The 15,055-nt window shown below is 40.0% G+C and overlaps 1 protein-coding gene across 3 annotated transcripts in view; it reads left to right on the top strand.

The window, feature by feature from the left end:
• DENND5A (DENN domain containing 5A) overlaps positions 1-15,055 on the top strand; it is a 111,068-nt gene that overhangs the window by 76,256 nt on the left and 19,757 nt on the right. For 2 of the 3 annotated variants that reach the window (XM_007459860.1, XM_007459859.1), the window contains exons 9-12: positions 5,052-5,202; positions 7,443-7,536; positions 9,736-9,867; positions 14,303-14,455. In XM_007459860.1, coding sequence (XP_007459922.1) covers positions 5,052-5,202; positions 7,443-7,536; positions 9,736-9,867; positions 14,303-14,455 — 530 coding nt within the window. Of the gene's footprint in view, positions 1-5,051; positions 5,203-5,821; positions 5,825-7,442; positions 7,537-9,735; positions 9,868-14,302; positions 14,456-15,055 lie in introns of all 3 variants that reach the window. The other variant, XM_007459861.1, reaches the window with a different exon arrangement.

Here is a 15,055-nt window from a genome sequence, read left to right as displayed (position 1 = left end):
AAAGACAAAGTAGGAACATCAATTTTAAAATCATATGAGTAATATCCTCCTGGAATGGCTGATTTCAAATGAGTTTTCACAGGAGTTAAACAGTTTTATGCACTAAAAACTCAGCCCACCATTTAAGCAAATCCCAGCTTGGTTCATAAATGAGTAATAAATAACAAAAAGCTTTCCAGAAAATGAAGAAGAATGAGTAGGAAGTGAGCAGAAGCTGATATATATCAACTAGGTTTTAGCAAAGCATCCTTTGTGCTCACCAGTAAAACTTTGGAGCAGCTTACCACCTTGCTCCTGGCTAAGCATGACCTGGAAATAGTTTTCTTTTTTAACTAGTAATGCAAATAAATAAAAATCGATGACTAAAACTTCATCGTCTCAAACATTTTGAGTACACTCTGAGGAAGTGCCTCACGCTTCTTCGGGGAAAGCTAAGGCATTTGATAGATAATAGATAAGTGATGTAAAACAATCAGCGGGTAAAACTGAGCTCAGAGATTTGGTCATCAATAATTATTTTTTAAAAAATACAACTGCTTTAGCAGAAGGACAAAAGAGCGCAAGCTTTTCATATTCACTAAAATCAGGAACAGACTGATAAGAGTTCAAGAAGAAAGTCGATCTCATTTTTCACTGTGCCCCACAAAGCACTGCCATTCCCATATTAAAGACTATTTGGTGAGGACCCTCTCCCAATTGAAGCAACAACAAAACTATTTCCCAAATTACAAAACAAACAAACAAAAACTCTTTCAAGGATTAAACAGATAATCTATATAGCCTTTCAGAAAAAGTATTTACTCCAACGTGAGAGTAAGCAACAACTGAGGAACAAAATTTAGGCCACTGCAAGTTCTATCTTCAGCCTCTTCTGAGATATCTCAGTTCCATGGGGCACCTGTACAACTTTGCTTGTTATCTTTCTGTTGAAATCTTCCTGCTCTATGATTATTCTAACAATTATTATTAAGAAGAATTCTAATGATTCTCTAGGCGAGGCCTCAGTTTTTGTATCTTTCACCTCTCTTTTCTAGATATGAATGCCTGTAAATAATCTACTAAGAGCAATAATCTCAGACATGATAAGAATATACTTTAAAATTCAAACTTAAGATGATCAAAAGAATGTAAAGGTGTGGGAGAAAACCTCCAAGAGATATTTAAAGCTGAAGGTCCAGTCTTACTGTGTCCCAACACTGGCTCTTAAACACACATTTTGAATAAATATTACACTGAATAATTTCTCCCCCCCGTTTCAGTGTACACACACATATAGACACACACCATTTCTGGGTTTTTTTTAAAAAGGCAGGAAGGAGCAAGGCCTTTCCAATCATGTGAAAACCAAAAAGGTGCTTCTTTTACCGAAAGTCAATAAAGCGGGTGCTACTCCTTTACGTGGCTGGCCTTCCTGACAGGTCTGCTCAGAGACAAGAACATCTCATAGGGGTCCAACAGACACTGAGTAAAGGAGTCCCTGAAATGCCTTCCTCATGAGGCTTCCTGGACACTGGACTACTCCTTATAGTGTACCTAGTTACAGTGTCAGGGAACATCTATCTACTCTCTAATCATGAAACAGGGCATGCTAAAGTCTGAAGGAAGGGGCTTCCTCTGCTCCATAAAAGCAGGCTTTTCAATAGCACAGACATCTAGTTCTGGTTTTTCCCTACTCTTCAGGATGAGTCTAATCCAGTATCTGGAACTCAGCCCACTTATTTCTGCTAGAGTGGGTAACCTTATTCGCCTCAGATTGAAATCCCTGAAGAATTCCCTGTGATGCACTTGAAAGTGTGCTATTCTTAGAAACAAAACACTTTAGGGGATGAGAAATCATCTCCTCTCTCAAGGCTAAACTGTTTTCCATTTATATGGTTTGGTTTTACAGATACTAGAAACTTGGAATTTTATGGCCTCTCTGGTCTGAGTTGTGGGTTTCGTTTTCCCTACATTTTTGTATTTTAAAAAAGCAACAACTCATCTTGAAGGATGGCCTAATAAACCATGCCTCCGGGATCCATCAACCCGTGGTACCCACACTAGGATGCTGACCTCCCAGAGCTGTAAGCAACAGCACAAAATCCATTTCTATACACCAGTACAAACGATAAAATCAGTACCTCCTTTGCCATTGCCTGTCTCTGTGCTCATCATTCCAAGAAGGTGAAACTAATAAATAGGAAACAGATGAAGGTCATCTGCATCCAAAGAGTTTTAGCCAATCAAAATCAACTGGAAACACTTCAGCTGGAGGCAACTCTCTGGGTTTTCTCACAGCTCCCATAATGCTGTAATGAGCAATTACTTTTAACAAAAGGAGATAATGCAAAGCATACTGGGATTACAACCACTTCTGAGTGGTGAAGAGAGAATAATCAGCACATTCTTATGACTTCTCTCTGTGCAGAGAAAGACATTAGACTTGGGATCACTTTACAGATAAGTTCACTCCTAAAACAAACTACAGGGAAGTTCCTGCAAATCAGAAATTGAATTAGAAACTGTCCTTGCTTACTCACACTTCTGTGAAAATTGTATGAACAAGGATGTTTCTCATGCAATCTTTGTTCTTAGGAAACAACCTAATCTATGTCCTGATATCTCCAAGATAAACTGTTAAATGAAAGAAGGTATAAAACAATGATTAGTATGCTCCCATCTGTGTTGTTTTTAAAAGGTATACATGCTGTATATGCAAGGAAACAGGAAACAGTGATAAGTCTTAACACGTCACTGTACATACACCCTTTTGTAATATTTTCCAAGTTTTACTTTAATATACCATATGTATATCAAAATGTGATAAGTCTTAACACGTCACTGTACATACACCCTTTTGTAATATTTTCCAAGTTTTACTTTAATATACCATATGTATATCAAAATGTATATAATTTAAAGAATATTATAATTAATACATGTGCAACACTACATTAAAAATAGTGCATTATATAAAAGTATTTAGGAGGAGGGCATGAAAAAAAATCAAGGGATTATCTCACAAGGGTAGGATTTTAGATCAAAAAGAAAGGGAAACAGGGACGTCCCTGGTAGCGCAGTGGTTAAGAATCCACCTGCCAATGCAGGGGACATGGGTTCGATCCCTGGTCCGGGAAGACCCCACATGCCGCGGAGAAACTAAGCCCGTGCACCACAACTACTGAGCCTGCACTCTAGAGCCTGCGCGCCACAACTACTGAGCCCATGAGCCGCAACTACTGAAGCCCGCATGCCTAGAGCCCGTGCTCCGCAACAAGAGAAGCCACCGCAATGAGAAGCCCACACATCGCAACGAAGAGTAGCCCCTGCTCACCACAACTAGAGAAAGCCCGCACAGAGAAAAAAGAAGAAAGGGAAACATTCAATTCTCTCTGCACTGTTTGTCCACACATTATTTATTTGTTTTAAAAAACTATTATTTCATTAGGGATGCACAAGAAACTTGATCTCCGGCTACCACAGGAAGGAGAGAGGAAGGAGATTTCATTTTATTCCCTTTAAAATTGTTTTGATTGCATGCCTTGAGTTTGTATTACTTTTGCAAAAACAACAAAAACAAAAACTAATGCAAGGTTATGTATAAAATAAGCTACAAGGATACATTGTACAACACGGGGAATACAGCCAATATTTTATACGTATAAATGGAGTATAACCTTTAAAAATTGTGAGTCACTATATTGTATACCTGTAACTTACATAATATTGTACATCAACTATACTTCAATTAAAAAATTAATTAAAAAATACTAACGTATGCATTTGTTTCCAAGCTTGTGTGCACTAGTTGAACTTATTACTGGGTTGTATAATTTAACCAAATATTATGTAAATAAATGGTAAATATGAGGACAAAAAAAAGAACTGTTTCTCTGAAAACAAAATTAAATGCTTTAAAAAGACTCAGTAAAGCAAAGTCACTAAAAATACAGCAATTGAATTAGGCATATCACTTAAGTGCAAAACACTTGGGAAAACTAGCATCTACTATGGTTCTTTTGCAAGGTCCTTTAAAAGTTCTCGCTCCACTTTAAAAACTGGAAAACTCAGTGAATGAATTATGGGTGAGAGTTATGCAAGAGAAACAATGCACACCCCTGATTAGTGGATCCATAATCAAAGAAAATGCACAGACACTTCATCAAAAGACTGGTGATTATACAGTCATATGGTTTAAATTAAAATGTTTAAGGGATGTATATACCCTTTTAGGATTCCCAAACTTAAGTGACTTTTTCAATTATCAAATTCACTACCCCACTAAATCACATCAGATAAAGAACTTCTGCTCTCTGTATAATTTTAAAACAACCACTAAACATATGCTATTAAAGAACAGCTATCTCTATAGGGAACAAAGAACAAATATTATCCAGTAGTAAATGATCTATACATATCTTAAAAAAAAGATTTTCGGGGCTTCCCTGGTGGCGCAGTGGTTGAGAGTCCGCCTGCCGATGCAGGGGACACAGGTTTGTGCCCCAGTCCGGGAAGATCCCACATGTTGCGGAGCGACTGGGCCCGTGAGCCATGGCTGCTGAGCCTGCGCATCCGGAGCCTGTGTTCTGCAACAGGAGAGCCCACCGCAGTGAGAGGCCGGCGTACCGCAAAAAGAAAAAAATTTTCCCTAAATAACACCTCTTTTCTATTCAGAACGCAGGACATGTAGTGGGCAACACTACCTCTGAGTGCTAATGGCATGTTTTTTGAGGGCCAGAGAGATTTCCATCCACATGAGTTCTCTGAATCATAAATAAAAATTACTTCAAGAAAACCAACCTGAATTGTTTCAAGTACTCTTAACAATAGAGAGCATAATCTACATCCAATAAAAGGCAATCCATTCCATTTTTGCCTCAACCATGCTGATTTCCTTTTTGACCCCTTGGTTATTTAGGAGTGTGTTTTTTAGTTTTCAGGTATTATTGATTATTGTTGGTCACAGGACATACTTTGTATGATTCAAATTATTTTAAATTTATTGAGACTTGTTTTATAGCCCAGAATATGGTATGTTTTTTAAAATATTGGACTTTTTCATTCTTATCCAGAGAAAGCAATTGAGCTGCGACTGGCAAAAATCGATCATACTGCGGTTCACCCCCATTTACTTGACATGAAGATTGGACAAGGGAAGTATGAACCAGGCTTCTTCCCTAAGCTGCAGTCTGATGTGCTTTCCACCGGGCCAGCCAGCAACAAGTGAGTCAACCCCAGGGATTCCCTGATTCAGCTCCCTAGCCACAGTGGTGAGGGTTATACGGTAGCTGGACCTAGACTGTTATCTCCAGAAGACCTTGACATTTGTAAAGCAAATATGGAGAAAACACACACTATCCAGGTTATTTACTTGTTTTAACAAGGAAACAGGTGACAGCCATCAGCTCCTGTCTCCACTGTGCAAATTGGGATAGCTCCATGTGTCAGGGCCTGTAAAAGGCCGGACTGCAGATGGGTTGAAATCATCTCATGATTGAATCCATACAACACCTAGCTAGCACTGTATCGTTAGTAAGTGGTGGTTGAAATAACTGAACTGAAAGTAGATAGCTTAGCAGGATTGCTCTTCTTCGTTACTTTTGGAGATCAGTGTATCAGTGCCCAGGCAGAGTTGAATGAGTGTAGTTTTGGATCTGCAAGTGAAGTTTTTGTAGGTGTTTCAAGAGAGATATGTCTCTTGGGACTTCCCTGGTGGTGCAGTGGTTAAGAATCTGCATGCCAATGCAGGGGACACGGGTTCGAGCCCTGGTCTGGGAAGATCCCACGTGCCACGGAGCAACTAGGCCCGTGAGCCGTGGCCGCTGAGCCCGCATGCCTAGAGCCGGTGCTCCACAGCAGGAGAAGCCCACTCACAGCAACACAACTAGAGAAAGCCCGTGCACAGCAACGAAAACCCAATGCAGCTAATCATTAGAGAAATGCAAATCAAAACTACAGTGAGATATCATCTCACACCAGTCAGAATGGCCATCATCAAAAAATCTAGAAACAATAAATGCTGGAGAGGGTGTGGAGAAAAGGGAACACTCTTGCACTGCTGGTGGGAATGTGAATTGGTTCATCCACTGTGGAGAACAGTATGGAGGTTCCTTAAAAAACTACAAATAGAACTACCATATGACCCAGCAATCCCACTACTGGGCATATACCCTGAGAAAACCAAAATTCAAAGAGTCATGTACCAAAATGTTCATTGCAGCTCTATTTACAATAGCCCAGAGATGGAAACAACCTAAGTGCCCATCATTGGATGAATGGATAAAGAAGATGTGGCACATATATACAATGGAATATTACTCAGCCATAAAAAGAAACGAAATTGAGCTATTTGTAATGAGGTGGATAGACCTAGAGTCTGTCATACAGAGTGAAGTAAGTCAGAAAGAAAAAGACAAGTGCCATATGCTAACACATATATATGGAATTTAAGAAAAAACATGTCATGAAGAACCTAGGGGTAGGACAGGAATAAAGACACAGACCTACTGGAGAATGGATTTGAGGATATGGGGAGGGGGAAGGGTGAGCTGTGACAGGGCGAGAGAGAGGCATGGACATATATATACTACCAAACGTAAGGTAGATAGCTAGTGGGAAGCAGCCGCATGGCACAGGGAAACCGACTCGGTTCTTTGTGGCTGTCTGGAGGGGTGGGATAGGGAGGGTGGGAGGGAGGGAGACGCAAGAGCGAAGAGATATGGGAACATATGTATATGTATAACTGATTCACTTTGTTATAAAGCAGAAACTAACACACCGTTGTAAAAAGAAAAAAGACCCAATGCAGCCAAAAATAAATAAATAAATAAATTTATTTTAAAAAATGATATGTCTCTGTCCCTGGGGAGTTATCTCTTTCTTGCCCAGTAAGTGATCTTTAAGCTACGCTTCTCAAGGTTTCTGAGCTATCTCTGGTGATTTCTTGGTGGCTTCCCATGGCCAGCATTGGTCCCTAGATGTTTAAGTTTTCTCCCGTCAGTTGACCTTACTTTCTTAGCAGAATATTCTTTCTTTCTTCCTTTCCTTCTTTCCTCCCTCTCTCCCTCCCTCCCTTCATTCCTTCCTTTCTTCATTTATTTTTGGCTGCGCTGGGTCTTCGTTGCTGTGCACGGGCTTTCTCTAGTTGTGGCGAGCGGGAGCTACTCTTCGTTGTGGTGTGCAGGCTTCTCATTGTGGTGGCTTCTTTTGTTGAGCACGGGCTCTAGGCGTGCGGGCTTCAGTAGTTGTGGCACGCGGGCTCAGTAGTTATGGCTTGCGGGCTGTAGATTGCAGGCTCAGTAGTTGTGGCGCACAGGCTTAGTTGCTCTGTGGCATGTGGGATCTTCCCAGCCCAGGGCTTGAACCCGTGTCCTCTGCATTGGCAGGCGGATTGTTAACCACTGCGCCACCAGGAAAGTCCCTCTTAGCGGAATATTCTTAATTGTCTGCTTTGATTCTGTCAGGTGGACAAAAAGGAATGCCCCTGCCCAGTGGAGGCGTAAAGACCGGCAGAAGCAGCACACAGAACACCTGCGTTTAGACAATGACCAGAGAGAGGTAAGACACCTTGAGAATGACAAGGAATGACCCTGTTATCATGCTACACCCTCCTTCTCTTTCTCATTTCCTTGGCCTCTGGTCTGATTCAAATATCCTCCTTATAAAGAAGGGTTAATAATAAGTTAGTTCCTGATCCCTGATATGGGCCTCGGTTGTGACAAATCCAGGATGTACAGTGTTTCACAAGGGGCAGCAGGGCCACTAACCATGTGCGTCCTCTCCCTGAACCAGATTTGTACCTCTGTTCAGGAATGATAACCAGTGCTTGGAAGAGAGCCTTTCACTGTCCTTTCAGTAGTCACTCATGCATGATACTCACTTCCTCCCAGGGGTTGGGAGAGTGGGAGAGGTGACAGGAACCTCAGAAGATAAGATTCTAAAACTTGGGGGAAATCCCTTTAAAATTTTTGAGGCTTTTGTGTGTGTGTGTGTGTAATGGTGGTAAAAAAGTTAATTTTGTTAGAGTGAGAAAGAGGAAAAGCTGAACTTGGGTTAATGCTGTGACTCTCTGAACCTGGGGAGGAGGAGCCTTTTTTCCTATTTTTTTCTTTATCTTAATTTAAAACAGGTAATCTTGACTTCTTTTCTCAGAGGAGCAAAAGAATATTATTATCAGGTGCGTGGGGATTGAGGATTCTTGAATTGACCTGAGTCCTTATTGCTTGTAAGCTGAGTTTCTCAGCTCCACTGTAACTTGTTCCTGGTAAAGTTTCTAGTTATAAACTTCAGGTTGGAGACCCTGCCTTACTGAGTTGCAGAGAACTTGTGAAAATGGAGCTTCACCTTCAGAAACCTATTTCAGCAACTTCTCTTTGAGAAAAGACCCTGCAGTTTGCATTTTATACAGATGAAATCCAGTAAAGCATGTTGTTTTCATATGTGTCTGGCATCTCAATGAATGGGAAAATATTTTGCCTTTGCTGTTTTTTAAAGGAATAAATTAATATTGCAAAATATGGTTATGAATTTTTAACTGCTTTTATAGGGTACAATTGTACTTGGTGTTTTTGTGAGGGTGGCCTAATGGGTGTTGGGTGTAGGTGTTATTTTAAAAGTCTCCCCTGGGTCTTCCACCTCACCTCCGTATTATTTCTTTCAGCAGTGTTTATTGAGTACGTTTTCTTGGTCAAAATCACTATAGTAAACACTTTGAAATATAAAGATGATAAGGAGGTAGCCTTGTCCTCAGGGAATACTAGTTTATTAAGGGAGCAAAGGCCATATGAAAGGGCCATATGAGAGGCACACCAGTGTTTGATCACTGATTAGAGAAAGCAGAGGTCAGTTCTGTCTGGGGTAATCTCACACAAGACTGTTTGGAGAAACCAGCATCTGTTTAAGTCTTGAGGATGATAGGATTGTTAGGGACAAAGATGAGTATTGCAAATAAAGGAGATGGCAGGACCCAAAGTTTGGTGGTAGTTGTGTGAAGGAGGCTGTGGGCAGAATATTTGGGAGGCAAGAGGTACTGGAGGTAGCTAGCAAGTTAGGAGCAGGTAGCAGTAGTGCAGGTGATAGTAATTGAAGCCTAATCTTAGGGGCTGGTAGTAGGGGCAGATTGAGGGGCCAGAAGACAGAATGGACAGAATTGTACTCCTGGAATAAATATGGGGAAAGAAAGAAGTTGGGAGTAAAAATGTTGGTTGTGAACCTGGGATACTGAGAGGATGTCAGTGTGCAGTTTACTGCATTGATTTGGTTATATGTTAAAACAGACAGCATATGGGGAATCACCAGCAAACTGTAGAAAATCAGAAAATGCAGTTGTTGTTTTGAGTGTACACACATGTTCTTCAGGCCCTAATTTAGCAAGGATGGATATCTTTGATATGAGCAGAGGAATTAAATTCCTCCAAACTTGGTGGGGAAAATGATTTTCCTCAATAGTACTCTGAGATTTGAGTTGGTTTGCCTACTCCTAGGAGTTTGCACACTTATACATGTTGCAGCCATATGTTTTTTACCTCTTGTATCATTAAAGCCAAGAGGGCTTTACATTAGAAAAAAACAGAATTAATTCATCATATTTTCTCAGTTTTCCCTACGATACAAGCACTGCATTTTAAACTTTGCCCTAGGAAAGAGGCAGTAAGAAAGTGCGGGGTGATAGTGCCCTCTTCAGGCCCCATCACTACTGGTTGCCTGTGGTCTGTGTGCATGGGCATGGAGAGTCTTTGATTTTTCCTTTTGCTTTAGAAGTACATCCAGGAAGCCAGGAATATGGGCAGCACCATCCGCCAGCCCAAACTGTCCAACCTTTCCCCGTCAGTGATTGCCCAAACCAACTGGAAGTTTGTGGAGGCGCTGTTGATGGAATGCCGCAACAAGGTGAGCTGGGGACACTTCTGAATGTGTATTTTCCTTGGCAGCCAAGATGAGACCAAGGCTTAGCTCTGACCACTCTTTTCTTGATTTTGAAAATATTGTTAATATAATGGGATAGTACTAATGTTAAGATCCTTTTAACTTGGAATTAGGTGTATTTGTTTTAAATAAAATATACCATTAATTGAGAGCAAGCACACTTTGCTTGATAAAAACTTAATATGTATTCTTTAAAACTGAGAGACAGATGTAGTTTTTAATTTTCGACATCTTATGTTACTTAAAATCATTAATTTTAAGTAAGTAATATCTTAAGTAAGTAATGTAGTTGAATTGTCTTCAACAGATTAGTCTTACACGTATGCAAATGTTTTTGCCTCTGATTTAATCTGATAGCACTGATCTCGTGTCTAGAAACAAGAATTCGCTGAGTGCCTACTGTGTGCCAGATCAAGGTGTATTATTCAGTTTAAGCTTGCTGTTGGCATGTTTTTTTCCATTCTACAAGAAGAGTAATTTTTTAAAGCTTTACTAAGGTATAATTGATGTACAAAAAAATTGCACACATATAATGTATACATCTTGATGAGTTTGGACATATGCATACACTGGTGATACCGTTACCACCAATCAAGGTAGACATATCTGTCACTTCCAAAAATTTCCTTATATTCTTTTGCATTTTTTGTTTGTTTTTGGGGTAAGAACACAACATGAGATCTGTCCTCTTAACATATTTTAAATTGCACAATATTGTATTATTATAGGTGCTATGTTGTACAGCAGATCTCCAGAGCTTATTCTTCTTACCTATGAATACCGAAACTTCATACCTCTTGAGCAACAATTCTATTTTTCCCTCCCCACAGCCCCTAGCAACCACCATTCTATTCTCTGCTTCTATGAATTTGTTTGACTATTTCAGATACCTTATATAAGTGGAATCATGTAGTATTTGTCCTGTTTGGCTTATTTCACTTAGCATAATGTCCAGGTTCATCCACGTTGCTGCAAATGGCAGGATTTCCTTCTTTTTTAAGGCTTTTTAAAGGCTAAATAATACTTCATCATATATATGTATATACCACATATTGTTTATCCATTCATCTATTGGTAGATACTTGGGTAGTTTCTATATCTAGGCTGTCATGAATAATGCTGCAATGAACATGGGGATGCAGATATTTCTTTGAGATCCTAATTTCAGTTCTTTTGGATATATACTCAGAAGTGGGATTGCTGGATCAAAAGATAGTCATTCTTTTTTTTTATATATATAACAGATTTGTAGGGATCTGCTTTCTTTTTTTTTTATTTTTAAAATTATTATTTTTATTTTTGGTTGCCTTGGGTCTTCGTTGCTGCGACGGGCTTTCTCTGGTTGCAGTGAGTGGGAGCTACTCTTTGTTGTGGTGTACGGGTTTCTCATTGTGGTGCCTTCTCTTGTTGCAGAGCACGGGCTCTAGGTGCGCAGGCTTCAGTAGTTGTGGCGCGTGGGCTCAGTAGTTGTGGCGCACAGGCTTAGTTGCTCTGCAGCATGTGGGATCTTCTGGGACCAGGGATCAAACCCATGTCCCCTGCATTGGCAGAGGGATTCTTAACCACTGTGCCGCGAGGGAAGTCCCAAGATAATCATTCTTAACTTTTAATATTTTAGTTCAGAACTTAAATTTCTAATAAAAATACAGCCTTTCAACCAAGTCAGTATACTGTGCTTTTTAGGACAGTTGAACTAACTTGGCCCCTACTACATCCTGTTTATTCATCAATGGAAAAAAAAGATTTTCCTGCATTTCAGTTTCTAAGTGATGCTCATTTATGGGATGAAATCAAATATACTTTCTCTTGAAGAAAAAATTATTACTGTTACAAGTTAGGTTGATATACCAGTACTGATATTTTGAATTCAGGCATTTAAAAAACTTCATCAGTTCATTCTAAGTCGTTGATATCCATGATTTTTCCCAACAGTGTTGTCTTTTCTCCCATCAAGAACATTGGTGATGCTGCCTTTCTTGAAAGAGGGCTTGTCTCTTGTCTCTGGGATTTGTTTTCCATGCCCCTTGCATTCATTCTCAAGTTTTGAGATGCATGTTCTGGCAGTGACAACTTTCTTATGTCTACTGCCTGGTCAACAATGATGGTGAAATATATCCTAATTTCAGATTTGTTGATATGTGGAAAAGTGTACGTGTTAGAATTGAAGAATAGCCTAACGCTGTCAACTGTTGGCTAGCATGTGGAGCAACAGGGAACTCTGATACTGTTGGAAATGTAAATTGGTATGATTGCTTTGCAAAACAGCATAGCATTTATTATCCAGGATTCTTCTCCTAGGTATATTCCCTAGAGAAACCTTTGCAGCATGACCCAGGAGATATGTATGAGACATTTACAGCAGAATTCTTTGTAATAGTCCCAAACTGGAAACAACCCAAATGCCAGTCAGTAGGAGAATAAATAATAAATTGCAGTATATTTATACAGTGGAATGCTATACAGCGTGCCAATAGACAACAGATATATTGATCAGTGTGTATGAATTTCACAAACATAAAGTTAAGTGAAAAAGAAAATAACAAAAGGGGCTTCCCTGGTGGTGCAGTGGTTAAGAATCCGCCTGCCAATGCAGGGGACATGGGTTCGAGCCCCGTTCCGGGGAGATCCCACATGCTGTGGAGCAACTAAGCCCATGCGCCACAATTACTGAGCCTGCGCTCTAGAGCCCACGAGCCACAACTGCTGAGCCTGTGTGCCACAACTTCTGAAGCCCAAGAGCCTAGAGCCTGTGCTCCGCAACAAGAAAAGCCACTGCAATGAGAAGCCTGCACACTGCAACGAAGAGTGGCCCCCGCTCGCCACAACTAGAGAAAGCCTGCACACAGCAACAAAGACCCAATGCAGCCAAAAATAAATAAATAAAATAAATAAATTTTAAAAAGAAAATAACAACAAAAAAACCATACTGGCAAAACTAAACTACATTGTTTAGGGATACAAATATAGGTGTTAATCATTTCCTTGCATTTCTGTAGTTTTACTGTGTAAGTCAGAACAGTGATCACTTCTAGAGTGGGAAAGGTGATTGGAGAAGGCACATGGGAATCTTCAAAGATATAGATGGGCAATATTTTTTTTCTTAATCTCGTTGATGGTTATGATAGTCTAATAGTATACACTCACATACACAGATATATGTGCCTGTATATGAGATATATTTCCCAATAAAAAATTAAAAATAGTAACACTGGAAAGAAATATGCCGAAGTGTTAAGAGTTGTTGCTTCTGCAGGGTAGCATATGGGGTGATATTTTTCCTTGCTCTTTAGATTCTTTTTTTTTTTAAATAAATTTATTTTATTGATTTTTATTTTTGGCTGTATTGGGTCTTCGTTGCTGCGCGTGGGTTTTCTCTAGTTGCGGCGAGTGGGAGCTGCTCATTGTCGCGGTGCGCAGGCTTCTCATTGTGGTGGCTTCTCTTGTTGCAGAGCACGGGCTCTAGGCACATGGGCTTCGGTAGTTGTGTCACGTGGGCTTAGTAGTTGTGGCTTGTGGGCTCTCGAGCGCAGGCTCAGTAGTTGTGGCGCACAGGCTTATTTGCTCCGTGACATGTGGGATCTTCCCGGACTGGGGCTCGAATCCGTGTCCCCTGCACTGGCAGGCAGATTCTTAACCACTGAGATACCAGGGAAGCCCCTAGATTTTTATATGTCACAAATTAATAACATGATTAAATCTTCCTTAAGAACTTGGATTCAATATTCAGGCAGCTTTAGGTTCAAAGACCAGATTTGCTGCTTCTTTGCTGTGTGAATTTGGGCAAGTTACTTAAGTTCTCTGACTTCAATTTCCTTATCAGTAAATTGTGAAAAATAATAATACTTCTCATAGAGTTATTAGGCTTAAATGAGATAATGTAATACATAGTACAGTGCCTGGCACAAAGCTGCAATTATCATTATTCAGTGTAGTTTTTTGTTTTTGTTTTACAATGAGCACGTGAAAAATTTTACCTAAAAGTAAATTATTCCTCCTCAACTTTTCATCCCCTTGATGGATACTTTAGATATATTTCTAGGATTAAATGCTGAAAGGTTTGTTTAATAGGGTCAGTTAAGCAGTCAGAATCAGAGAATATCAGAGATGAGCATGACCAAAGGGTTTTATTCAACTCTTTTCATCTCATAAATGTAAAAACTGAATCTAGAGTGATGAAATCACTTGCCCAGGGTCAAATAGTGATTTCTGTGTTTTTATCTTCTTTGAAGAAGGCCCTCTACTATAACCTGACCTCAGTGGTAGAGAATAAATACAGTCTTTATCTGTGGGTCTTACTCCCAGCCCAGCAGATATGCTGGGCAGTTGGCCACAACCCTCTCTAGTTGAATGTGATCTGGCTAACTGTGGGTGTCTAATCTTACCGACTGATTTCTTATAGACCAAGAGGATGCTGGTGGAGAAGATGGGCCGAGAGGCTGTGGAGCTAGGGCATGGGGAGGTGAACATCACAGGGGTGGAAGAGAACACCTTGATTGCCAGCCTTTGTGACCTCCTGGAAAGGATTTGGAGTCATGGGCTACAAGTGAAACAGGTAATGAATGTCTGGCCTCTCCCTGTTGAGCAGACTGTCTTCCTGTTTTTGCTTACTAGCTTTCCCACACTTTTCCAGCTGATTGGCTTTGAAGAATGGTGCATGGTGCTTTTGGTGTGAGACTTGAAATAGTTCAACAAATAAGTAAATAAATGTGACCCAAGCTATCTTCTTTAAAAATAAGCTTTATAAATCTGTGTATTTGTCAGACATTTAAAAGTGGCATCTTTTTTCCTGCAAACAGAGCTGAAGGCCAAACTGATAGATCCTGTTTGGTAGCTGGTCCTAGTCTGGAGATAGAACACAAAAGAAAGAGAACTTGGAGCTCAGGAAGTACCAAATGTTTTTTAAGGGTCCTTCACTATTTGTACATTCCCAGTGGGAAAAGGTCTGTCATTAACATTTCTTTTGTAAGCAGATAGTTTAACCTTCTAAAGATTTGAGAGAATACCAAAAAAGTTGAGTAAGTTTGATTTTTACTGCTTAATGCCAAGAGAATCTCCTTATTTCAAAATACTGTACTTTGAATAACTAGGCAAGATGGACAGCTTACACTTTCATGCATTTTTTTTTTTTTTTTTTTTTTTTTGGCGTGGGGGC

This window comes from Lipotes vexillifer, unplaced genomic scaffold (genome assembly GCF_000442215.2).
Source record: "Lipotes vexillifer unplaced genomic scaffold, Lipotes_vexillifer_v1.1 scaffold61, whole genome shotgun sequence".
Lineage (NCBI taxonomy): Eukaryota > Metazoa > Chordata > Mammalia > Artiodactyla > Lipotidae > Lipotes > Lipotes vexillifer.
Note: the sequence above shows the minus strand (reverse complement) of the source record. Positions and strands in the feature narration are given on the sequence as shown.